Genomic DNA, 27,169 nt, shown 5'->3' on the forward strand with positions numbered 1-27,169 from the left:
CTTCTTCCGGACAACCACGGTATTCGCCAGCCATTCTGGGAAAAAGGTCTCATTTATTGCTCCTGCCTCCTTCAGCTTCTCTACCTCCTGTCTTACTGCCTCAATATGGTCTTTGGCCGACCTTCTCGGCTTCTGCTTCTTCGGGGGATATGAGGGGTCTACATTAAGTTTGTGGACAATAAACCCGGGATTAACCCCGGGAACTTCATAAGGATTCCAAGAGAAAACATCTATGTTTTGAACCAGAAACAACAATACTTGGACTCTTTCCTCGCTACTCATGCTTGTTCCAACCTAAAAATATTTATTAATGTCCGGCAGTATTTTTACCTTTACTAACTCCTCAGTACAGCCAGCCCCCATTCCTTTTCGGGGCTCCTTTGATTGCTATAATGGGTCTTTCCGGGACGTATCTTCTTGTTCAACACGCCCTTGTTCGGACCGCCCAGTCTCCTTGTCTCCTACCAGTTATCCGGTGATTTCTTCATGACTGACCTGATTCCCTCGCTTCCAGTTCACTACGGCAGTAAGACACTGTCTGGTCGCTTGCTGGTCTCCTTTTATTACAATGACACCTCGCTCGGTTGGAAATTTAATCTTTACATGTAGTGTTGATGGGACGACCCTCATTGAATGGATCCATGGTCTTCCTAGGATGGCCGTATACGGGGAAAATGAACTTACTATTGTGAACGTCACAGATACCTCTTTCCCTCCCATAATCACGGGAAGAGAGATTTGCACCTTAGGAATCACTACTTTGCCATCGAATCCAACCAAGGGTGAAGTGTGCTTCGTAAGGTCTTCCTTCTTTAGACCGAGTCCCTTGAACATATCAGGGTACATCACGTCGGCCCCACTTCCCTGGTCTATCATCACCCTTTTTGCTAAGAAGCCGCTTATCCGGGCCGTGACCACTAATGCATCATCATGTGGCTAAATCGTCCCCTCTAAATTGTCATCGTCAAACGAAACGGGCTCCCGTGCAAACTTCATCTTCTTACCCAGCGACTGTAGACCCAGGTTACCTTTTACCGGTACCACTATCAACACTCCTTTCCTCTTTCCTACAATGAGCTTCTCCAGCGCAACATGGATTACTTCAATTACCCCCACAGGGGGTAGGAGAGGGTTTCCCCTTTGCCGGGTATCTTGCCCTACGACTCTGTCCCCCGAGTCTAGCACGAAATCCTTTAAGTGCCCGACCTTGACTAGCTGCCCGAGGTGATCCTTTAATACCCGGCACTGTTCGGTGGTGTGACCCTTGTCTCGGTGATAAGTGCAGTACAGATTCTGATTCCTTCTGGATGGGTCCCTTCCCATCTTGTTCGGCCATCGAAAATACGACTCGTGTTTGATCCGGTCAAGAATCTTGTGTACCGGTTCCTTAAATGTCACGCTCACTTCTCCCATCTGTGCGGCTGGCTCTTGAATCACCAGACCCCTACGAGGCTTGAACGGGAAACCTGTTTGTCGGGGACGATTCATCATCGGCGCTTTGCCTTTGCTCTGCAGCCGGTCATCCTCTAATCGTTTGTATTCCTCGATGAGTCTCATGAGCTGCCGCATGCCTTCGGGCGGCTTCTTGGTTAACGACTCTCGTAGCCCGGAATCCTCGGGCAACCCCATTCTAAATGTGCTTGCCGCGACCCTTTCGTTATCCCCGCCTATCTCGTTGTATAGCTTCCAATACCGGCTGGCGTAACTATGGAGGGTCTCTCCCGCCCTCATTTTCATTGAGAGAAGCATGTCTACTGGCTGAGGTACTCGGTTGCATGTCACAAACCGGACTTCGAACTCTTGAATCAGCTCGGAGAAATTACGTATGGATCCTTTTCGTAACCCATTAAACCACCTCAATGTAGTCGGTCCCAAACTCGAAGGAAATACCTTGCACATGAATGCATCGTTATGAGTATGCAAAGACATTATCTGAATATAATGGCTGACGTGTTCTACCGGATCAGTCTTCCCGTCATAGCAGTTGAACGATAGGCGGGCAAACTTGTCCGGCATTTCAGCTCGCTCGATTTCGTTTGAAAACAAGGACTGAGCTACTTTTCGCAGAGCATGACTCATGGCAGCATTCCGAGGTCGCTTTTCTTCCGGGGAGAGTGAGTCCCTCACTTGATTTTCCCGAAAATGTGAACGGTCTCGGCGTTGCCCCGATTCCCGGGAGGGAAATCAGTTCCTATTTCGTCGAGACCCTCTTGAGTGTGAACGGTTTCGGTACCGATGGGATTCCCGGGAATGTGAACGACTTCGCCGTAGTCGAGGTCCAAACTGATTGGATCCCTCTCCGTATCTATTTCCCCCAATCCCGTCCTCCTGTTGTTGGTCATTTTTGTCTCCTCCCTGGCGCCTACCTCTCACCTCCAGCTCCAAACCCCTGATTAGTCTGCGAAGCCGTTCGAGCTCTTCATCCCGTTCCTCCTTCTGCCTACGTCCTGTAGCACCAGAAACCGTCCGTTGGGTTTGGTATGACCCCTCTCCCGTGCCAGACATCTCTTCTAGTTGTTCATGCCCCCTATCTTCTTGTTCTTTTTGTTTGCGCTCTCGCCAACTTGACCCCCGAGAAGACCCTACGGATTCGGTTCTCACATGGTCCCCCGAATGCCTTTCAGACATTGTCCTCGAGCTTGAGTCCCTCTAGAACTACAGCGTCGTAGGAGAGCCCCACGGTGGGCGCCAATTGTAGGCTCCAAAGACGGGCTTGCTGGGCCAAACCACTATTTGGGCTCACAATTTATTTATCTGGTGGTTTGGGTATCCTACCTTGGGTTGTCGTAGGCTAAGGGACCCAATGAGATCACTTTTCTCTCTTTCTTAATGTTATCTCCTCTCTGTCTCTCTCACTCTTTTCTTTCCTTAGAATTGCATCCTCTAACTATCCATTTGTTTCTCCTATTTATAGCCTTTGTTAATGGGGTGGTCATCATTATCTTCTCCCTTAGTGCAAAGAAAGGTCCAATGTCGATGAACTTAAGTGGATTTTTAGGTACGAGTGGCTTTGGGAACGGTTCCCACTTCAGTAAATGTGTTCGGCAGTGGAGTTTCCTAAGATTCTGCCGAGCACTTAAATGGCGATGTGACCGGGCAATGTGACCGAGCATGTACATAGTGCCCGAAAATGGTTTCCCAAGCATCCCGTGAGCGGGGCGTATGCAGTCTGCCTTTTAAGTGTCCGGACAACACTCAGTTTAGATTGGTAGTTATTTGTGGGTTTGGGCCGGGGCTCTTGCTGATGTGAAGGTTGGACCCTTGGCCCATATCATTGATTCATGGTCCAAGACCCAATATGAATTTGGACGTTTGGTGCCGTACAGCACCGTATTGCACATGTGACCACAAAAATGAGATGTGGTGCGGTTATGGTTTTTAATAAATCACACCATAAAGTGCGATGTTAAAAATGACCAAAAATCGACACCGCACCATGAACACCCCTACTTGAGTTTCATATTGCCATCTTGGATTGTCTGAATGAGTTGGGCCTTTATGCAAAATTCAAATCCAACCCAAACATCTCTCCTAAAAGTTAAAAAAAAAGAAAGAAAGAAAGGAGGAATGATAGAATCGAAAACAGCATTGTTCCTTTCCTTCGTTCGCAAAAAGGCCGAACAGAATCCCAAATTTCCTTGCTCTACTACAGGCAGGTCAAATAATAGTGTCTCGCTCTAGAGGTGCCAAGTAGACCATACGTGGCCGTTTTCTCACTTCTCAAGCAAACCGTCTCTCTCTCTCACTGTTACACGCGAACACAAATACTCAGAATACTGTTGTTGTTTGTATGTGAAATCAAATCAACCAGATAGAGAGAGAGAGAGAGAGAGAGAGAGTTCTCAATTCAAAATTCTCGTTTCGCTTGCGCATTACTACAAACACCTGCGTTGCAAACTCGCTCTCGTATGGGTTCGTCAACTCTGCCCCAATCTTCTTTCAGCTAATATCTTCCGGTAGCCAATGAGGAATGTCTTTACTATTGCCAGTCTCAACCGTCACCGCAATCTCGCAGTGCTCTCCAGAAGTACCAATCCTCTTCTATTTACTTTGCATTGTATATATTATAGCTTCTGTTTTATCCTTGAGAAAATGTAGGAATAGAAAAAAGGAACTCAAAATATTCAAAACACGTTCAATAAATGAAAACACAAGGTTAAAATTACTGTGAGAATTGAGTTTCCATGTAATTTGGTTCTCGGAAATCAAACGAGAGCTTTTGTTAGGTTTATTGTTATAATAGACATTAGATTGTTTGTTTTTTGTTTGATCAACATGGACAAGATATTTGTATGGATTATTAAGCGAAGTGATATTTTGAATATAATTTTAAATTTGTTAATGTCATTAGTGGAATTTCTAGGGGCTAGTTTATAGGTTATGGTTTGATTTATTATTGGCTTATTGCTTGAACTTTGTGTTGTTGTAACTTTCTTGGAATTTTGTTTCAAACAACTAGCGTTGTAAGAGTCAGGGTTTGGAATGTGGCTTAGGTTTTCTAGGGTGCTTAATGGTTTATTCAAGTATGTGTCTCTATAGTGATAAGTATTAGAAAAGTGGTCGTTACGAAGGCTTTAATGTGAGGCGAAGTGGAAAATTTTGGATAATGAAAGTCGGGACTAATTTCCGCCCATTGTTTGATTCTTTCTTTACTTATTTCTTGTTTTTGTTGTCATCTTTTTTTGCATGAACTAATGTTTATTTGTTGGGTATGTTGTGATTCTTGTGAAGTTACAAAAGGCTTCATCAATTGAATCTGTTAGAGATCCAATTTGTATTTCCAGTTTGCTGGTCGGATCCACCCTGCCCGTGAAGCTGGAGCTGTTGTTTTCATAGAATTAAATTAATTTAGTCTAATCTGAATTATGGAATTGTTGACAGAGTTTTCTGACTAATTAATGGAATTTTTCTATATTAGTATATGGACAAGTTTTCCAGGAGGAATCTTTTCCAACCCACTGCGTGGCGATATATAATTATCCATGTGTATTATTTAAATAAATTACATGACTCATTAAAAATGTCACGTGACTAAAAGTATATGTGGATGGTCTTTTTAATTGCCATATAGTGGGTTGGAGGAAGTTGCCTTCAAACTGGTTTGGAGATAAATTTTTTTCCCAATAATACTTTTTATCAATTGGGTGTGTGGTCTGCAACATTTTTTTTTTCATAATAAAAATACAATCCTTATTAGTTTATCTGCCATGGCCTTTGTTGTCACTTGGCTCTTACTATCTTTACTGCCAGCATGGATCATGATACTAGTCTTGCCACTTCACTTGGTTTTCCCTGCAGCTTCACGCCATGATAGTTTTGTTGTGGCTATCTTGCGGAAATGCATGTCATTGGGATGTCAAACAGAAATTGAAGTTGTTAGAAGACAAGATAATTGGATTCCATCACAGCTGTTGCTCCGAAATTCGTAAGTGGATTGGTTTCTTAAATTTTGCGAAAACTTGACACTTATGTTTTGTGTACAGCAATTCCTGAATGATTCATTGTTGTTCTTTGAAGTTTTTCTATGTCTCCATGATTGTTGTACTTCAGCTTAGAGATATTGGTGCAGATTTTCAACAGGTTTCTCCAGTGTGCATGGTGGAAGCCCATCGGCAGCGTATGCAAAGCTGAGGAAGGAATTGCTAGAAAGCGAATTTGGGCATACTCTTGGAACTTATGGAAAAAGTGTTTCCGTTGTTCCTCGTTTTGGTCCATTTTTGGCTTTGTATAGAGCAGCAATTGTTTCATTTCATGTGTTGAAGCTAAGCTTTTCGCAATTCTTTGTGCGAGACATAACAAAACGTGCCATCAAGGTATTAGACACCTTTTATTTTACTCATGCTGTGGATAATTCTCTGTTGCTTTTGGCTGAGTTTGGAACTTGCATTGATGGAGGTGTTGACCATAACTTAGTTCCTCAAATTCTGTGAAGTTGAGTTGTCGCACTTTCTTTTTGTTATGTTAAGCTGCCTGGTGGTTCTTACTAACGAGGTAGCCATATCGTGGATAAATTTCTCCTGTCTGGGCAACATTGATCTTTCATGGTTGTAGCTCCAATCCTTTAGTCTAGACACCATAGTAACTGGGTTTGGAGTTTTGTTGTGCCATTCATCTCTTTATGTTATGACATGTCTTTATGCATTTATGTGAAATGTTGGCCTACATTGTCAACCAATGCAATAGTTGGGTACTGCCATACTTTTACTTTTCCATTTATGCCATATTTGTTGTATTTTTTCAATTGTTTTTGCACTCTGTTCACTTGATTATGCACTTCATCTTTGGCACAAGAATCATTCTCTGGGTCTGGTGTAGTAAATTGTTCAGATAGTGGATGGTTTTGAGGTTGTTGATTCATTGAATGGGCATTCTCAATGAGAATGTTGGACTGTGTTAGTTCCTGCTTCATTTTTCTTAAGCTTTAAAATTTTTATTTGAGCTCAATATCAGCCTCAGTTGCCAAGAGCCTTATAACTTAATTATTTGACACCTCCTGATGTTTTTAATGGAGACATCTAGCGTTCAAATCTCCCTTCCCCTGTTGTAACTATCATTAAAAAAAAAAAAAAAAATCAGTCTCATCAACATGACAACGACATGGATATTGCACACCTGTCAGTAGGTTCAGTATGTCCTATGTAGGTTGTGTTGCATGCTATGTTGTTTCCCTTTTTTTTTTCTTTTTTTTTTTCATTTAATTTTTTTAATAAGATGCCAATTGCTTTTACATATAATGAATCTGCTGGTACTGGTACAATATCTGTGCCTCTTGCCATTCCATCATTGTTGAATCTTCTGGTAAGGGGTTCTTTACTGCTTTGTAATGCTGCTTGAGCTTTGTAGGCGGCTTTTGAGAAGTAGCCAAAGGGTTGCTTGTCAAGCAGTTGCAGCTTCTCATATTAATAAAATTTCATGAATGTTACAACCCTATCAAAGTGGCCCTACCATTTGATGTCTTATAATAATGATGTTGTTTTCTTATTTGCAAGTTTGGGTCACAATAAAGTCCCCAACTATTTTGTAGGCTTCCATCTATTCCCATAGCTATTCCTTATGGTATGTTTGGTTGGGTGAAATGATAAAGGGGGAGAGAAAATAGGAGAGAGGAGGGTTTTTGGTTGGGGATGAGTGAATGGGTGTGGGGAAACCCTTCTCCCCAATTTGGGAAGAAAACTAGAGAGAAAAGTGGGGAGGGAGTGGGTTTGATGGGAAACTACCCATCTGCCCTCCCCTTATTTAATGTTGCTTTTTTTTTTTTTTCCTTCTTCTTTTTTGTTTCTGGCTGGCGTTGAACTTGACTTTGTTTCATGTTTTGCTTTTTGCTTCTTCTTTTCTTTTCTTTTTTATTTTTTTTTTCATATCAAACGGAAACATTTATTATTATTATTATTATTATTGTTATTTTTCCATATGTTTTATTAGTTTTGTTAGTTTGTAGTAATTAAAAAAATTAATTTTTATAAACTATTAAAAAATAGTTTTTTATGTTCTAGGGGCATGAGAGTAAATTTTTTCAAACTACAGTTTCTATCCTCTCACTTTTTTACTCAACCAAATAAAAGAGTTCTCTATCTCTCAACTTTTCCACTCCCTCAACAAAACACATGAAGGGAAAACTAAATCTTTTCTATCTACCCACTTTTCCATCCTCCCAACCAAACGAACCCTTATTGTCTGCTTTGAAGTAAAATTCAAGTGTTTTGCTCCAAAGAACAAGGGAAGGACAATTCACATTTCTTTCTCTTTGTTCGACAAATTAATTTGTAAAGAATTGCTGATATTATAGATAACGTACTTTTTTAAAGAATTTTTAAGAAGTAATAATATTTATTGAAAGAGATTTTAAAGGAATTTCTTGATATGTGCTGATTGATAGTGGCTCAATTCTTGATATATCATCCAAAATAATTCCTGCATAGTTTGAGCATTGAGTTGTAGAATGGGTGATTAAGCTGTGGTGACTAGATTAGAAAGGATTCAGAGGAATTTCCATTGGGGGGGCTTCTGAGGAAAATTTTAAATATCCTTTAGTTGCTTGGGATAAGGTTTGTTTGCCAGTGGAGGTCAGTGGGCTGGGGATTCAAAGGATTGGATTGTTTAACCAAGCTTTGCTTGGAAATTGGCTATGGCACTTTGGGAAGGAAAGTAACAGGTTATGATGTCAGGTTATAGCAACTAAATATGGTGTGACTAGAGGAGGCTGGTGTATTGGAGATGTGAGAGGAACTTATGGGTGTGAAATGTGGAAGAGTATTAGGGCAGGAGTAGAGAAATTCTTTGGACAGGTAGTGCATGATGTGGGTGAGGGTCATTGTATTCGATTTTGGTACTATCCTTGGAGTGGAAATCCTATTCTAAAGGACATGTTTCTAGATTTGTTCGCTTGTTCTCGGTCTAAAGAAGCTTGAATTTCTGATTTAGTGGTTTATGCATTAGAAGGGGGAAGTAGTAGTTGGAATTTACAATTCCACCAAGCTTTTCATGATTGGGAATTAACGGGTGTATATTCTTTTTTTGAGCTTCTTTATCCCATAGGCTGAGGGGAGAGGGGATGATAACCTGACTTGGAAGTTGACTCAGATTGGTGTGTTTGATGTGCGCTCCTATTATAATTTTTTGGCCGGTTCTTTTACTAATATCTTCCCTTGGAAGAGCATTTGGTGTGTGAAGGTGCCTAAAAGAGTGTCTTTATTTTTATGGATAGTAGATAGGGGTGGGATTCTCACCATTGAGATGGAAGGCCCTAGTAAATTGGTGCTCCTTATGTCATTGTGATGGAGAATCTGTGGACCATCTTTTACTCCACTCTAAGTTTGCTAATGCTTTATGGGGAGAAGTTTTTCAGGTGTTTGGGATCCAATGGGTGATGCCGAAGCGGTCTCTTCTTTTTGCATGTAGGAATTGGTTTAGGGAGCACCATTCCACTACTTGGAATATGGTTCCAACATGTCTGATGTGGTTGGTTTGGTAGAAACGTAATACTTGTACCTTTGAAGATAAGGAGATACCTTTAGATCTTTAAATCTCTTTTATTTAGTAATTGGGGGTTTACGCAATGTCTTTCCATTCCTGATTCTTTGAATTCTATTTGATTTAGCTCTTGAGTTTTATTTATTTGTTTCATGTTCAGAGTGTTCACCATCGTGAGCATGATGTTCATTTCATTCAGTAAAAGTCCTATTACCTATCAAAAAAAGAAAGAAAGGGCAAATAAGCATCTTTAGTTTAAAGTTTATTCATGCATCAATAAGTTTATGTGCATGTGTTTGGATTAGCTTCTTCTCCTTCCTTCTTTAAAAAAAAAAAAAAAAAAAAAACTTATTAGCTTATTTTCTTATGAACAGCTTTTTAAAGCCTCACAAATTTCTAGATACAACTGCACTTTACTCAATTTCGACAAATCAGTAAAAAGCTAATCCAAATGCATAGGCTGATTTTTTTAATTTGGGGAAACATGTTACCAATATGAATATAAGTTGAAGCTATATTGTATTTATTTCTTTGGTGGAGAAACACATGAATACATGTCACTGGTTTGAATTTACAGTAACTTATGTACATTTTATTGCAGTTCCGTGAAACTTTGATCAGCTTGGGCCCATTCTACATCAAGGCAAGTCATTCGTGTCGTCGTGAAATTTTCTTGTCGTTTGTTTTTAGTAGTCTTAAAATTTGTCATATCTTCCTGCCTTTATTCATTTTTATTCTTTACTTAGAACTATATGCATTATATGAAGTTGAGTGTCTAATCTAGGATATGGAATGAAGAAATTTGTTTAAAGATAGGAGTGACTCTTATTGATGAGAAGATGTGGGAGAGTTGCTTGAGATGGTTTGGTCATATGTAAAGAAGAGCAATTCATGTATTAGTGAGGAAGAGTGATTTGATTCAAGTAGAGAGAATGAAAAGAGGTAGAGCAAGAAGTAAAATAACGCTAGTGGAAGTAGTAAAAAAGGACATGTCAATTAGGGAAGTAACAAAGAGAATGACTTTGGATAGGGAAGAATGAGAATAGAGGACCCCAAAGTTTTTGGACCAAGGTTTTGATGTTATCTTTGAAGGTCTAATGTAGGCTGTGTATGGACATGTTTGTTTGTTTCTGTTATATCAATCTTTCAGCATACATTTAACATGTAAGTGTAATTGTCAGATAGAAGATTAATATCATCAACTAATACTGAGGAGGTGAAGATTCAATTCTGTCAGTGGTTGAGGGTTGTTGTTTGTTCCCATACATCAATCTTTCAGCATTCATTTCACATGTAATTATTAGACACAAGATTAATATAATCCACTAATGCTGAGGGGTGAGGATTCAATTCTGTCAGTGGTTGAATGTGGTTGTTTGCCCCCAGTATATCAATATTTCAGCATACATTTAACATGTAATTTAGATAGAAGATTTATATCATCAACTAATGCGTAGGTTTTAATTAGCTCAACTTATAAAATTTCTTGTCATTGAATAAGAGTTATGGGGTTCAAACCCCGCCTACACAAAAAACCAGTTGGTGTGATGATAAAGAGCAATTATCAAGGAGCAGACTGCGGACACTATAAGTTGAAATTCTATCTTTTATATGTATATATCATCAACTTATGCTGAGGGGTGAAGATTCAATTCTGTTTGAAGGTGAAGGAAGAGTAGGAGAAGATGGAAGAACTTGATGAGGTGGTGTGTAAAAAAGATTATAGACATGAGATACATAGGTGTACTTTGGCTCTCTGATTTGAAGGGAAAGAAACCCACATATTCCAAAGAAAATAGGTGACATGGGTCCCTATGTGGCAGATTGTAGTGACGGTGGCTAGGTGGTAAATCCTGTTGGTAATTATACCATGGACTTTGGGATCAAATCCTGCCTTCAGCCAATCACTTTGTTGTCTTGTTTTTTTTTCCCCGGGTGTGTGTGTGGGGGAAGAAAGAGGGGGGGGGGGGGGGGATGGACCGAGAGTTGGAGAATGCTCTTTGTGAGAGAAGAATATTATTTATTCTCTTGCATTCTCTACAAAATTTGCATTAATTCTTTTACAAACTTCTGTGTGATGGATGTTACACATGGAATGTGATGAGGATTAATCACCTGGATTGGAATTTCAAATCATTAGATGACTCTCAAATTGCTATATGCTGAAATTTACTTATCTAACCTTTTATTTGTATTTACAGCTTGGGCAAGCTTTGAGCACAAGGCCAGATATATTGCCAACTGTATATTGTCAAGAGCTTGCTAAGTTACAGGTTTGCTAGATATCTTTCTATCGTTTGCCTCTTCCCAATGGGTCATGTGACCAAGTATGATGATTAGATCTTCTGCTGCCATGTTGGTTTATCTCTCACAGTTTAAGCTTTCCTGTATGTTGTGTAGGATCAAATACCTCCATTTCCAACTCATATTGCAATTAAATCTATTGAAACCCAGTTGGGTGCTCCTCTTTCACAAATTTTTGCTGACATCAGTCCACAGCCTATTGCAGCAGCATCCTTAGGGCAGGTTTATAAAGGTTAGAGACTCTCTTTTGAAAAATGGGAAGATTATATGCTCTCTAATCGGGTTGCATTGATCCGTCTCTTCGCTTTTCCATATGGATGTCCTGGGAAGATCTGTATGTTGGGTGATAACTGAAGCTAAATGTTTCATTTTGTTGTTCAAGTCTTGCAGCTCACCTGCATTCTGGAGAGTTGGTAGCTGTCAAGGTACAGAGACCGGGTATGTCACTTTCATTGACCCTTGATGCATTACTATTCCAGATGATTGGGGGTCAATTGAAGCGATTCGCTAATGCCCGCAAAGACCTCTTAGTAGCTGTGAATGAAGTGGTGAGCCTTCTGTATCTCAACTGTATAGATATCCAGCCTTCTTTGTTAATGATTTCTGCTGCTGCATATAGTATCTTCATTTCAAAAATATGCTTAAAATTGATATCTTCAAGATCTTGTATTGGATTCTTTACTCACAAAGACAATAAAACTTTGAATCCAGCTTTTAGAAATTTTCTTGTTAAAATTTACTGGATGTCCTCTCTATGCCCGATATTTGATTTATTTCCCTCTTCAAATGCTATTTAGATGATTATACATAAAAAATAGGGCTCTACAATAATTTCTTGGTGTTTTGCTTTGGAAATGGGGGTTAGTGGTTAGTGGGTTGGGCCTGATGTTGGACCATCTTGATAACTGTTTCAAGGTGTAGGCCTGCCCCAGCCCATGGATAGCCCCAATCTATTGGTACTCTCTCTCTCTCTCTCTATATATATATAGAAATAGACTGTACTTGAAATTTTATTGTATACAAATCACAACAGCTATATGACCCCATCACTATTGCTTGTATACGTGAAATGCTCAATCCAAAAGTTTCAGTCTTCCACTTTCAATCTCTTCCTCACCCTTTATCTGGTTCATGAAAACTCTTTTTTTTTTTTTAATTTTTTAATTTTAATTTTTTTTAAGTAAGAAAAAAGTATATGAAAACTCTAATGAGCATAAGAATTTATCTTTGACTTTGTTATGAGTAAGCTGCATCCCTACATCTTCAATCTTGTCATTTCCCTTATTCTTCTTCTCACTTATTTTTTATTTTTGTTGATAATTCAATAGTGGGGGGTGGGGAATTTGAACCCTTGGATATCTCCATTAGAAACACCAAGAGGTGTTAGTTGAGCTACAAGGCTCTTAGCTTATTTCATTTTCTTTAACTTCCTTCTTTTAGGATGTGTGTGTGTATTATTTTTTTTTTCATAGGTAAGAAATATGTATATTCAAAAAACTACTACATGCAAAGTAGCACCAGCATATCAAAAGTACAAAAAAAGTTGGAAAAGCAAAAACATAAAAAAAAAAAAAAAAAAAAAAAAAAACACTAATTACAAAGAAGAAGAGAGCTAAGGAATGAAGGAAGAGAATCACTAGATGTGAGTCCCCAAGCCCTAGCCCAATCAAAAAGGGAACTAGAAAAGAGAGCAAGCAGTTGATTATTGGATCTATCCAAATCCTCAAACATCCGCCGATTGTGTTCCCTCCAAATACACCACATCAAGCAAATTGAGGAGTCCACCTTTCAAGAAAATTGATGCTTACAAAGGGTTTAAGAAGAAATTCCAGCAACATAACAAGTTTACAACTAGGAGAAGAAAGTATGATTGAAGTTGGAACACTAGTAGATCAATTTCTAGAATAAAATAGTTCAAGAAATATTCAAATATTAAATTTCATATAGTAGAGAAGAAAAGACTTGATACAATTACTAAAAATATCTACTTAGTGTATATATATATGCACACACACACAAGCTAGACAAAATGGACCAATGAGATTTCTTTACTTGAGATTAATTTCTTTGACATTAGTTCTCATGTCGAAGAAAACTTGACCTCAAGTTTGACTTCAATTTTCCATGATCTTTTTGGAGGCCTAATTAATACTTTTGATAATTTTTATCTTCTTAAGTACATCAAGAAATAGTTCCTTATCCCTAATATGCTAATAAGAATTTGTGTGTAACAATTATAAGAACTTTTCTTCAGTTTGTAAGATGAACAAGTCATGGAATTACCATCATTTGTTACTATACATATTTATTCTAAAAATTGGCTCAACCTCATCCTTGCATCTTTTGAATCTTGTCGAATTGAGTCTTGATCCTTAAATTCTTACCAGACACGAAAATAGAAGCAAAGATTCTCATGATTTGACATTATGTAGATTGAAGAATTATTAAAAACCATATCTTTCCTAGTGAAAGTATTCACATTCACTAAAAAGGTTCTCTTTGGAATTTCATTGGAAGTTTTAGCTAACCGTTTTTTTTCTCTATCTTTTGTTTTATTTATTTTTGGTGTTTCCTCTTTATGTATACAACCTGTGTACCTGGGTAGTGCGTCTCTAAATCATTATAATCAAGTTAGACACTAACTTATTCTACAATGTCTTGTGCCACATGTTCTATGAGTCCTGCATCAAGGAGGGAGTTTTCTTCTATTTAATCGCATCCTTGATACTACCTAAGTACCTCCAGTATGTCAAGTGATTGTGGTTGCCTTCAAACTCTCCATACAGACTCCCACTGGTTCCCGTTGCTAAAGAGCTTGTACATTTCATGAAAAATCTTCTTTCATACACCATGGCTTATATCAGTGTGTGTATTGTTTGTATCAACTTTTGGCATCATATTTTTTTTTATATGTCAGCTTTTGTGTATCGTCAATGCTTATCTATGAAGTACCTCTTATTTCTTTTGTTTTTACTTATTCAATGGCATGTTTACCATTATGTTCTTAATGAGATTGTCAATGTACATGCTTATGGATGTCTTCAGATGTCTTTTGAATAAACAGGTCAGGCACATGTTTGATGAGATTGATTATGTCCAAGAGGGGAAAAATGCTGATCGTTTTGCTTCTCTCTATGGTTGCTACCCATGTAAGTTGTTCTGCACTTCTAACCCGTGCAGTATATGTATTAGTTTTCAAGGTCGTATAACAGTGTAGATATGAATGAATATCTTTACCTGTATGCTTAGACCATCTATATTTGAAGTGCAAATTTGGTCAGCAAGTATGTTGCATTGAGGTTTAATTTTCCTATTTCTTTGTGGCTTTACTTTTTTGAGGACCACTTGATCAAGACGAAAATATAGTTCTGAATGAAGTTTGTGGGAAATGGATGGTAACATCTGAGCCTTTAATTTATTCAGAACAGCTTGTACAGTGTGCTTTTTATAGAAATGCTTTCTGGATGCAGGGTATGCGATGGCATCTTTTTGTGTATAAGATGTTGTTTTAGGATATCAACACCCTTCCATAAGGCTCAGTGTGTGTGTGGTTGAATTTTATGTTGTGTCTTTGATCAAGTTCATGCACAATTTGTTTAACCAGAGTTTTGATGGGTGAACAGGTGATAATCAAAATAGCCACCAAAAAACTACAGCTGGGAAAACTGTGCAATATGAACGAGCTAACGGTGTTAAAGTTCCAAAAATATATTGGGAATTCTCGCGGACTGCTGTGCTTACTATGGAGTGGATTGACGGGATAAAGCTTACAGATGAAATTGGCCTGAGAAAGGCCTGTCTAAACAGACAGAAGCTGATTGATCAGGTATCAAGCAGAAATTTCTCTGTTGTGCATTGGTGGTTCATAATAAATTATTTTCTGGCATTGAACATGATCATACAATCTTTTTGCAAATGCATTGCAAGTAATTTTTCCTGAAGTTTTGTATTTATCACCCTCATTCCTTTGTATTCATAGGGCTTATACTGCTCTTTGAGGCAATTGCTTGAGGTTGGATTTTTCCATGCCGACCCACATCCGGGAAACCTTGTTGCTACGGACAGTGGAACTCTTGCATATTTTGATTTTGGAATGACAGGGGATATTCCTCGCCACTACCAAGTAGGACTTATTCAAATGGTAAGAACTAGTTGCATGGTAATTAACTGAGGGAAAAGCTCTGAATTTGAGTGTATTCATGATAGAAAATTTAAGCACTCTTTTATGGAAATTCCTTAGTCTCACAAAAATGCAAATGCTCTGTGATTTTGGTGTACACGATCATCTGTTGATGAACTAAGAGAATAGGGCCAGATATTATTCCTATTGGAAAGTTGTTATTTAGTTTCTCTGTGGCTTACAGGTGCTGATGTGCATGATGTTGCATACCATTTCTTGTGTCATGGCCTTTCCAATTTTTTACCACAAGAAGATTTGAGTTTTGGCATGGATTTATGTTGATATTTCAAGTGAAACTCTTGTTGTTAATACTATTTGCAGGGTTTCCTGAGAAGAATGTATTGCATGATTATTCATTGAGTTGTAGACATCATTGTCATCAATTTTTTTTGAAGATTGTAACACTTTGTAACTAATGTGTTATTAGTCGAGCAGTATGTACTTAAGAAATAAAATTAGATATAGTTATTACAATTTTTTTTGTGAAAAAATTAGGTATACTATGTGAAGCATGGACATACCAAAATGGGCAACGTGTTGGTGTCCAACATGGGAATGGCGCACAGCTGCCTGTGTGTCCGTGGAATGTCTGGCAAAAATAAAACTATTTTTTTATTTTTTTTTTTTCAGACGCAGCTGGGACACAACAATAATAATAACTACAAAGCCTTACTCCCAAAATCTGAAAGAAAAAGAAGGGGGGTGGGGGGAAGGGGCATTGAAAAAGAGAGTTTTATTTATTTATTTATACAACCTAGCACAATTTGAAAAATCTAGATCTGTAAAACTTAAATCAATCTCTTTCATTCTTACTTTGAACACCTGAGGTTTCCCATCTCTCTCGCCAATCTGCACCTATAGGCTCTGGACTCAGTTTGTCGACCCTCATTGGCATCATCATGGCACCACAGTGCTACTCTGTCAGCGGTGCTGCTCGTCTTGGCTCATCTACTTCTGTTTTTCTGTTCACTTTTTTTCCCCTTCATAAAGTAGTCGAACTGTTAAACTCTCTCCATTATTATTATTATTTTTTTAAAGAAAATTCTCAGTCAAGTAGTCAATGCATCTTTGTCCAATATTTTGGATTGTCTTATCTTATCTTTTCTTTTATTGGTAAGTTACACATGCACCCAATAGATCTTGAAGGGGTGTTGCTGATTGGATTTGTTGGAGACCTACGAAGACAGGGCTGTTTGAGGTGAAATCATTTTATACAGTGCTTTGTGGCAGCTTTGATTTATTGTTTCCTTGGAAGAGTATTTGGAAGGCTCATGTCCCGACTAAGATAGCATTTTTCACATTGAGTGTGGCGTTGGGAAAAATCATTATGGTGGATTTAACTTACGCAATCCAAGGATTATTTTTGTTTATTGGTCTTTCAGAGCATGAACAAGAACAGACAGCAGTGAGAGTGTTGAACATTTTTTGCTTCATTGTGAAATTGTTATGGAGTTGTGGTTTCTCATATTCAGTTTTTTTGGGGTGCAATAGGTGATGCCAAATAGGGCGATTGAGTTGTTGGACTGTTGGGGTGGGGGCTTTGGTAAAGGTTGTTCGGGTGTCCTTTGGCAGGCCATTCTTCCTTGCCTTGTGGGTCATTTGGAAGGAGCATATTGAACGAGCCTTTAAAGGTTTAGAACAGAGCATGACAGAGGCGAAGTTAACTTTTTAGTGTGTTCTGTTTTGAGTGGATGGCTGTTTACTATGCCATTCTATTTCTCTTTTTTAGATTTCTTGATTGCTGTACTGTATGTGGAGGTTGTCCTTCAGTACACAGCTTGTATATTGAAAGGAATCCCCATCTTTGATTTTTTATAAATATTTTTCTTTATCTATCCCCCCCCAAAAAAAAGAGCATAAAGTACCTTATCACGTTATTAACTTTAAAAAAGTGAATTTGTAAACTGGAGGCCCATGAAGCCATTATCTCTGGCTTTAGTTACATGTACCAAAGAGATTTGTGTTAGAGGTAGCATCTCTAACTATATTAGCATTGAGTGCCCATACACCATTCATCTGTGTATTATTTAGTTCAATCTCCTTTTTACTTGTCATTTTCTCTCTTAAACTAAAATTAGAGTTTTTCTTAGTATCTGAAAATGTGCCTTAGGTGCCCAGTGAGCTTCATATCTGGTGCACTTACATATTGATGTTCTAAAAAGCGAGTAGGTTCAGGCGACCTTTATTTACCTATGTAAAAATATTTGAAAACAGTTCCCATACATCTTTGCATGTTTGTTTATTGTTGTCTTCCTATATCTAAAATCATTTTAATGATGTCAACCTATCTCTTTTCAAGCTGAGTCATTTAAAAGTGTTACGTATTGATGAATCTTGATTAGTTTCTAATATGCTCTCACTTTTTGATTTCTCATCCTTTGCCCTTCTTCAATAGACTATAATGCCAAAAGCTGTTGAATTCACCTTAGGTTGTGTATCTGTTAATAATTTTTTGTTTCTTTCAGCTTGTGCACTATGTTAATCGTGACTCTCTGGGTTTGGCAAATGACTTTCTTTCTTTGGGATTTATTACTGAAGGGGATGATATAAAGTCTGTTGCAGATGCAATGCAAGCAGCCTTTGCTGATGGAACTAGACAATCTCAAGACTTCCAGGTTTGTGCTTATGGTTTATAAACCATTCCATCTAAATCTTGTGGCCAGCTGTGTAATCTCCACACACACACGCGCGCGCACACACACACACACATATATATTAAATATGAGATTAGTATAGCCATTATCGGCAAATCAAAGTTATTAGTCTATCCACGTTAGGATATAATTAGGCATATGGCAGATTTATTGTAAACTCTCTTGTTTGGTCATGATTACAAAAGGAAATGTTCAACCACCTATGTCATGAACACTATGTTTGGAAGTTTGGAGGGAGAGGGGAGTAGAGGGTAAGGAGGGGAAGGAGAGAAGAGTAAATGAGAGTAGAGGGAATGGTTACAGGTTACCCCTTCACCTTGTTTGGATGTTTTAAAAATTAAGTAGGGGAAGGGGAATAAATATCCCTCCTCTTTGTTTGGATTTTTTAAAAATTAAGTAGGGAGAGGAGAGGGGAGGAGAATTTAATGTAAATTGACCATTATGATCTTATTTTATTAATTTTAAAGAAATAAATATAAATTGACATATTAAGTGCAAGATTGACATTTCAATTTTTTTAATCCTTCCACTCCACTCTTCCTCCGAATCTCTCCAATTTGGGGGAATTAAAAATGAGGAATAAGATACTTCTCCAAATCCCTTTAAAACCCTCCCCCTTCCCTCTTAAAAAAATCCAAGCAAGGTTCATTAAACCATACCCCTCCCATTTACTCTACTCTCCTCTGCTCCCCCAAGCAAAGCAGATGGGAGAAGCTTTAGTTATGCCCTTCCTGCCTCAGAAAAAGTGAATGAAGTTGCTAGCTAAATTGGAGAAAGTTTACTGAGGGTGCCATTGCTATTTCCCATGTTCAAAGAACTTGAAAACTCTCATAGCTACATATTTTCATTATGTTCTGACGTCAAATGTACACCATTATCTTCTAGCTATTTTACAATTACTTACATAATATATATATATATATACATATATATATACACATATATATATATATATATATATATTATCTTCTGGTGATTTGATTTTAAAAACTAATGCTATGAAATATTGTTGCTAAGTAGTCTTTTTCCACGCTTAAAAAAAGTAAAATAGGATTCTCACTTTTCAGGTGTGTTTCAAATGTTTATATAAGATAAACGCTTGTATCTGGCAATAAGGCTGAAATTATCTAGAGAGGTTATTGATTTGAGCATTGATAAAGAAACAAGAATTTTTACAACCTTTTTCACAACTCGATGGTGGCAAGTTGTGATTGGAGCAACATCCCTTTCGCATAGGCCTACCACTTACACTACTGCACTATAGGCCACATCAAAAAGTTATTAATAACTATGTGTCCCTAGACTTATTATACCATGTTGTGAGTAGTATTTACATGTTAGGGTAAATTTGTAATAATGTATTAAGCTATTCGTATAAATAGTTAAATACTAAGCATGTGTGTTAGAATAATTTAAATAACCATAAACATACTTCCTGAGAATTATATGGTATTAGAGCCAGAAATTACTTGCTGCCACTAGTGTTGATGTCCACCATCAACGCATGTTTTTATCATCAACAACCACAATAATTGAACCCTTTGATGCTAGCAACCAAAACCATAGACTGTAGTAATTGAACCCTGTGGGCATGGTTGGTCTTGATTGAACTATACATTTATCTGTTGGTTTAGATGTCATAAAAAGATATTGAGCTGGATTGTTCCAAAAATAAGTTTGTTTATACATATACACACATGTGCACGTGTGTCTAAATGATGTTGCACTACCAGCATGTATGCTTCGTTAAATGCTCTATATTGGGTTTCCTATGGATCTGCTAGAGAACTGCTTGTGACGACTAAGCCATTAGGATATTTGAATTGTTTTCAATTTTCTTCATCGTCTTCCCTTGTTTTTGCTTCGGGGGACCTCATACATGCTTCTCTTAAAATATTTGTCATGATATCATTTAGAAACTCAAGTTTTAGATGAGATTCTAATCTTCATGTGGATAACCACATGTTATTAATTCTGTGGTGTACTCTACATTATGTATTTGCGTTTTTGAGTATTTTGACTATTGGGGCAGCATCAGGCTTGTTCTAAATATCAATCTGTTTAGAATATGTATCTACTGATGTTTAGTAACTCTAACTCTATTTAAAGTCTGTGAGGTGATGCTGTTTATTTAAAAAGAAAAAAAATGTGGGCATGATGGCCCACCGGGTATATGAGGATCACAGTTTCTTAATTTATTCTTCTCTTCTTTTCAGAAACTCCTTGAGCACAATTGTGGTTATAATAGGACAAAACCTTATTATATTGTTTCTGCATTGGATTTCAGGGAGTAATGAATCAGCTATATGATGTAATGTATGAATTTAACTTCTCTCTACCCCCGGACTATGCCCTGGTGATAAGAGCTTTGGGATCGCTAGAAGGCACAGCAAAGGTTCTGGATCCTGATTTCAAAGTTATTGAGAGTGCATATCCTTTTGTCATTGGGAGACTTCTGGAAGATCCAAATCCTGATATGAGAAAAATTTTGAGAGAATTACTCATTCGTAATAATGGATCCATAAGATGGAATCGGCTAGAGCGGCTGGTAGGTAGTCTCTACTTTTTTTTTTTTTGTCTGTCTAATGTGCAATGTAATTTCTCTACATATAAGATGTGAATTTTTTGAAACAGTTCATGCTATTTTTAATGAGATTATACTTCATAAAGTTCAAAATTTTACCTGAATTGATTCTTTCTTGATATAAGTTTTATTGATGAAGAGAAACTACCTCAAGTATACAAGTATACAGGAGGTGGACATGAAAATAGTCCAAAATTTTGCAGAAAATGATACTTACAAACAAAAAGAGAGGGAAACAATTAAATTTACAATAGAATGTACCTATTCAAATAACGGTCTTATGAAAGATGACTTCAACCAAAGTCTCTTTGATTTTTTTTTTTTTACACAGAATTTTTCAATAATTTGTTTCATGGAATTATATTAAGAGGCTTCTCTATATTGTTCCAGATAGCAGCAATATCAGAATCCAAGTCGACTGAGGAACTCCCTAATTCTGAGGAAAGTTCTTCAAGTCCTCTGGGCTGGAAATCATTTGACATGCGTGCTGTAGTCTCTGCCACTGAAGATCTTCTACAGTTCATTTTATCTGAAAAGGGTGTTAGGGTTCGTGTTTTCCTTCTTCGGGATATAATTGGAGCAGCTGATGTTTTGCTGCAGGATGAAGTCATTGGTTACATTCCAAGCGAGAAGCTTGAAGCAATAGAGATGACTAAATTCGAGGTTTGTCTAAATTGATCTTATTGATTTATCTAATAGTTGCTTAGACAATTTTTCTTAAAAAGTATCTTCAGTTACTTGAACATGCTGAGATAATTCTGAAGGCCACAGGTCTCTTTTGTTCCTAAGTGCTTCAGGTTTTAAAAGATTGAGTTTTACACAACTTTTGGTGGAGTATATTGCACAACAACTTCTTAAATGGATGTAAATCTTGAATTAATTTAAATATTTTCTCAGTGCTGTCATTTGCCTTTAAACCTTAAAAGGGAGCACCGAATAAGATAGTTGTGATATTTATTGGCCATTACAGTTGAAGTTTCCTCTGGAAGCTATTGCCTTATGTGCCTTCATTACAATGCTTATTGATTTCTTATTTGAGATATGGGACTTCATACCTTCCTGGTCAATCTGGTCAAGTGGGAATATAACAGCACAAGTGGCACTTTTTGAAACTATATTCATTTACTGAAAATCCCTTATATGTTGTTGAAATATCATGGATAATTATCAGGAAAAAAAAATACTAATTTGGTCCCTATATTATGGCTATTTTCGTTTTGGTCCTTGTGTTTTTAAAAGTTTCGTTTGCTCCTTGAGTTTTTCAACAATGTTTCATTTTGGTCCTTGTCATCATCTCAACAACGGAACAAAAAAAAAAAAATCTCCAATTTATTTCTTTTCTTTTCTTGCACTTTCTTGGTAACCAAACACAGCAATCTGAAAATTCCCACCAAAATCAAACCCTTTACTAAAATCAAACCTCAAACCCCCCCACCCCACCCCCCCCCCCCCCCCCCCCCCACCCTCTCAAACCCAAATTCTAATAGCTGTTTTTCTTCTTTAAAATAAAAAACAAAAATCTAGGCTTTGCCAATGTCCTGGCCAGAGCTAGGTCCACATGTGAACATTCCGTCTACCACATTAGCATTTTCCATCACTGAGATGATTACAATGACCAAAATAAAATGTTGCTGAGAAACTCAAGGACCAAAATGAAACTTATAAAAACACAAGAACCAAAATGGAAATACCCCAAAATATTGGGACCAAAATAGCATTTTGCCTAATTATTATGATGCCTTTTCATGGCAATTGTTCTAAACAACCACTGGTTTAGTCTGATATTCATGTTTGATCAGACAATTTGAAAGTAAGAAGAGGCGATAGATCATGTCTTGTTTGTCTTGTTTCGCTAGGTATTTGGTTCTGATGGTAAATTTTCTTAGTTTCTTCATTTCAAGTTTAACAATAATGGGATAGTGATGCTACATTTTTGTATTTTGCAGGAGCATTATTCTATGCTCTTAAGGATTTTTAAAGGTTTTCAATATCTCCGTGAAGCAATAAAGTTGGCCCCAGAGGTCTGGACAGCAATGCTTGTACGGATGGCTGTGAAGCCAGAGGTCCATAAATTTACTTTTGACATTGTTTCAGCTTTAGCCATGCATTTTAGCCATAAACTCCCAGAAAATTCATGGGTTTGTATTTCTATATTTCTTCACAAGTTGGTGAAAAACTGCAGCTCTGATTAATTAAGGCATTAGTAATCATTTAAAAAAAAAAAAATTTCATTGTGACCCATTTTATTTCTTTACATAAAATGTTAATATCTATGCTGCTGCTGGAATTGTATATATGAGAAGCAGAAAAGTTGTTGCAGTTCTAGATTGAAATGAAGAGAAAGCTCAGAGCATTGGCTTTGGTACAGAATGAAAAGATTTATATGTGAGACACAGGAATAGGGGATAAAAAATGATTTGGAATTTTGGATGATTTCTAGCCTGCAAAGGAAAGCACAAGCTTTCTACTCGTCGTGTGAGGAAACTAAGGAAATTGCAGGAAAGGACGCCATGCATATCTTTATTTCAGCATTTTATTCAGATGATGCAGGAAAAATCTATGTGATGAGGTAACTTGATTGTTACAGCATCTGGTTATTAATATGTGTAGTTATGATTGCACGGAGGGTAGGAGCTAACATGCATAATGATTAAGAATACCAGCGCTCCTCATAATCAGGGGAGATGTTAGACATTTTGTTTTCTTGTTTTCTATTTTTCACAATGACTTGTATCACTGTTGCTGTTTTCTTATATCTAAGATTTCATTGTCTGTTTTCCTTCTTCTCCTTTTCTCTTTATACTTTGTTTGGTTTGAAGGAAGACGGAGAGAAAAGAAAAGGAGGAGAGGAAAAATGCAAGGTTTCTTTGGTAGGAGAGAAATGGAGTTAGGGAAAGAAAATTTGGAGGGATTGAGTTCCATTGGCTCCACATTTTTCTTTCCTTCACATTTGAAAGGAAATGAGAGAGAAGACAGATTGTATTGGAGGATTGTTTTTCATTTCCTTTCTCTCTTACAATTCAAACACTTTGAAGGAAAATAAATCTCTTTTCTCTTCTTTCTTTTACTCTAAACTGTTCCATGCTTGCAAATTTTTCAGAAAATCAAAGATTAATAACTATATTATCAATTAATTGTTTAAATTACAAGTTTTTGTAATCTAAAATTAAGCATAATATTTGATTGATACAAAATTTGACAGTGTGTTAAAAGTGTAAAGAGCATGCAATTTAACAATTAGATTTTCAAAATATGTAACGATATTAATTTTTTAAAGGAAATTGTAGCCTTAGGCTACAATCAAGTTTATAGCTAAACTTTTTCTTTTCTTTGATGTGTATTGAACTATACCAATATGTTAACTAGTTAACACTAATCATGTTGATTTAGGAGAGACTTTGAAAGCTTTAGTAGTTAGGGAAATTCCATTCAAGGATTTCAAAATTGCATTTGGTGGATAATCCTAGTGCTAGTTGCCATTTTTCAAACGTTTGTTTGGTAGCCAAATTGGGTTTTATAAATGCTTTGCTACTTCAACCTTTGTTAAAGGCTTTGTTAAAGAGTTAGAGGTGTTTAACTGTTTATTGATTGGTGCTGTTGGGGTTAGGGGAATTTTCCATATTGCACCATTCTTGTTATAAAATAAAAATCGACTCTAATTGAAGGCAGGGCTGTTTAAGCACCAATTAGCATCGATATCGTTAAGTTGAATCAACCCACAACTTTCTTTCAACAAAATTGGCAGCCATTGTTGGTATCAAAATCTTTAAAACTAACGAAGTTAATGTGGTTCTAATCGGCTTTCAATTTCGTCAACCCTCCATGTTTGTTCCCTCCTATTTTCCCCAAAATTTTCTCCCCATCCTCCAGAGTCCCAGACCACTCCACTCTCAGTCTCAAATCATCCCAAGTTTAATCAAGAGTTTAAATTAGATTCTAATTGTATTTCATTGCTGCGTTAAGTGTCCTAATTGCACTATACTCTTATGTAAAGTGTTTGTAGATTTTAAATGAGCTTAAATTTTGTGTCAAGAGTAATTTCTCTCTCTAATATCATGTCAAGTGCGTAAATGAATGAATTTTAAAAACATATATAAAAAAAAAAAAAAAAAAAAAAAAAACTCAATCAAAATTTATCATGCTTCTATTCTTTGTAACACTTTGAATTGTATAATACTTCTAACTTATTTAAAACTATTTTAAATTTATCTAAAATTGATTCTACCTGATTCTATTTAAATTCCATATGAAGACACTTCTAGTCCATTTAAAATGAATCAAATTTATTTTTACAAAAGATTGTTATTAGTTCAAATATTAATTTTCAATGAAATTTTAGCATGTTTTAAAAAATTGGTTGTTCATTTTTCAATATATTTTTGTAATAACTTATTTTAAAAAAAATGTAATTATGTAATAAATTTACTAGAACAAAAAATTAAGTTAAGAAGAAACGAACTATATATATATATACACACACTAACATCATGCCTGCACGGCTTAATCAAGCTTGGTAATAATACAACAATTTGTATTATTTGATCTTATCCTCTATCTTTGTATTATTACAAAACAAAATAAGTCAGCAATATATATCTATATATGTGTGTGTGTGTTGGGGGGGGGGGGGGGGTTTGACAATTTAATGGCCACAGTCATATTTATAATTTATAAATTCTATATTTGATTTTAAAAGAAAAAAACATGTTAATTTAATAACAAAGTTGTATCCATCATACCTAGCATTTTAGCTTAGTGGCACTTTCTAATACCCGTGTGAAGCACTAGATTCAAATTATACCCCACATATTATCTAAATTTTGTGTTTGATCAACTATTAAAAAAAAAAAAAAAAAAAACTACTTAGCATGATATTTGAGGATAAAGCTTTAACTAAAATCTCTCAAACCTGTTGCAATTTGCATTTTCACTTATGTGCCCAAAGACATCACGTACGACAAAATAGAATTAATGAACTTCAATCTCTCAAACCTGTTGCAACCAACTTTTTTTTTTTTTTGGTCAACAAAGGAATATCATTAAACTTAGGAATTTATAAGTCTATTACAACGTAAGCAAACTTTATCAGCCGCTAGAATACTTTCCACCACAGGCGGCGGGTACAAAAAGTTGCAACCATCTTTACATCTTCACTACTATGCCCCTAAGATATCATACAAAGCATGAATGAACTACTAATTTTTTTTTTTTTTTTTTTTTTTCATTTGTCGTCCAACTTTGTTAAAGGTGAATTCTGAATATTGTTGGTGGTGCATGAACTCATCCTCACACTACTTGCATAGTTATTTAGCCAAATGTAAGTGCTGGCACTCCAAAGGAAACTAATCAAAAGATATATTAAGAGAGCAATATAAACGGAATATATTAGACTTGAATCCCGACTCCTTGCCCCCCACACCCTTGGTGCATTGGTCACTCCACAAGTATAAGTGCTTATGAGGTGTAGGGGGTAAGGGTCGAGATTCAAGTTTTTAGAAGGAAGTTTCACACATATATACACTTTTTTTTTTTTTTTTGAGAATACTAAGTATTTTAACACACACATACACACACAAGAGGAGAGGGGAGAAACATATATATACATTTAGATTAGGCTAGAGTAGAATTTCTATCTTGTATAAAAAAAATACTAATTTTTTAATATCCAGATGAGATGAATACAATTCATAAATTATTTTTTTGTGTAGTTAATTACATATTAATGATGGGTTGGCTTAAAAAAAATCAACTAAAAAAATGATGGCATTGCAATCCATTTATTTTGGAGATAAGATTTTATTTACTCTTAATAATAAAAGGATTAGACGAATAATTTGGATTGTAATCCAATTAAGATTTTTATCAACTTAGAAATCCATTTATTTTGGAGATAAGATTTTATTTACTCTTAATAATAAAAGGATTAGATAAAGAATTTTGATTGTAATCAAATTAAGATTTTTATCAACTTAGAAATCATAGGAGAAGAAGATAAGAACAAAAAAAAAATATATATATATATATATATATATATATATATTTTTTTTTAATTAAAAAAGTACAAATTTTTTTTTGCAATTTGGTGCAACCATGACTTCTAAACTCAACTTTTATTATATAGTATATGATGATTTTTTAAAATAAAACAATTAAGAATGACTAATTTGCATATTTTATCAAATAATATTATAATGAAGGATTTTTAAGGGTATAATAAATAAAAATGATTACCAATAGTATTAGAAATTTAATATGAATCTAATAATGTTTAGATTTAAATATATCCATGCTTATGAATGATATTACAAGCTAGTTATATTTCAATTTTAGTCACACGGTCTTGTATTAATTCAATAATTTAGGTCAGTGTAATATTCTGTTTTTATTCATTTGGACATTTCTCCGTGTGTGTATATTTATTTTTTACTAAAAGGGAATTGCATTAAAGATTAACTAGCCATGATGGCCAAAGTAGCA

The 27,169-nt window shown here is 36.2% G+C and overlaps 2 protein-coding genes across 2 annotated transcripts; one reads left to right on the plus strand and one right to left on the minus strand.

Moving 5' to 3' along the window:
- Positions 1–936: 936 nt before the first annotated feature.
- On the minus strand, positions 937–2,079 carry LOC126695881 (uncharacterized). The gene has a single exon (XM_050392680.1). The coding sequence runs from the start codon at positions 2,077–2,079 to the stop codon at positions 937–939; it is 1,143 nt and encodes a 380-aa protein (XP_050248637.1).
- Positions 2,080–3,572: 1,493 nt separating this feature from the next.
- LOC126712772 (uncharacterized) lies at positions 3,573–23,476 on the plus strand. Its single transcript, XM_050412230.1, has 14 exons — positions 3,573–4,027; positions 5,299–5,425; positions 5,570–5,813; positions 9,572–9,613; positions 11,172–11,243; positions 11,371–11,506; positions 11,665–11,822; positions 14,339–14,423; positions 14,898–15,100; positions 15,254–15,415; positions 17,920–18,069; positions 20,396–20,656; positions 21,083–21,355; positions 22,639–23,476. The coding sequence occupies exons 1-14, from the start codon at positions 3,964–3,966 to the stop codon at positions 22,882–22,884; spliced, it is 2,223 nt and encodes a 740-aa protein (XP_050268187.1). The 5' UTR covers positions 3,573–3,963; the 3' UTR covers positions 22,885–23,476.
- Positions 23,477–27,169: the final 3,693 nt, after the last annotated feature.

Source organism: Quercus robur, chromosome 2, assembly GCF_932294415.1.
Source record: "Quercus robur chromosome 2, dhQueRobu3.1, whole genome shotgun sequence".
NCBI lineage: Eukaryota > Viridiplantae > Streptophyta > Magnoliopsida > Fagales > Fagaceae > Quercus > Quercus robur.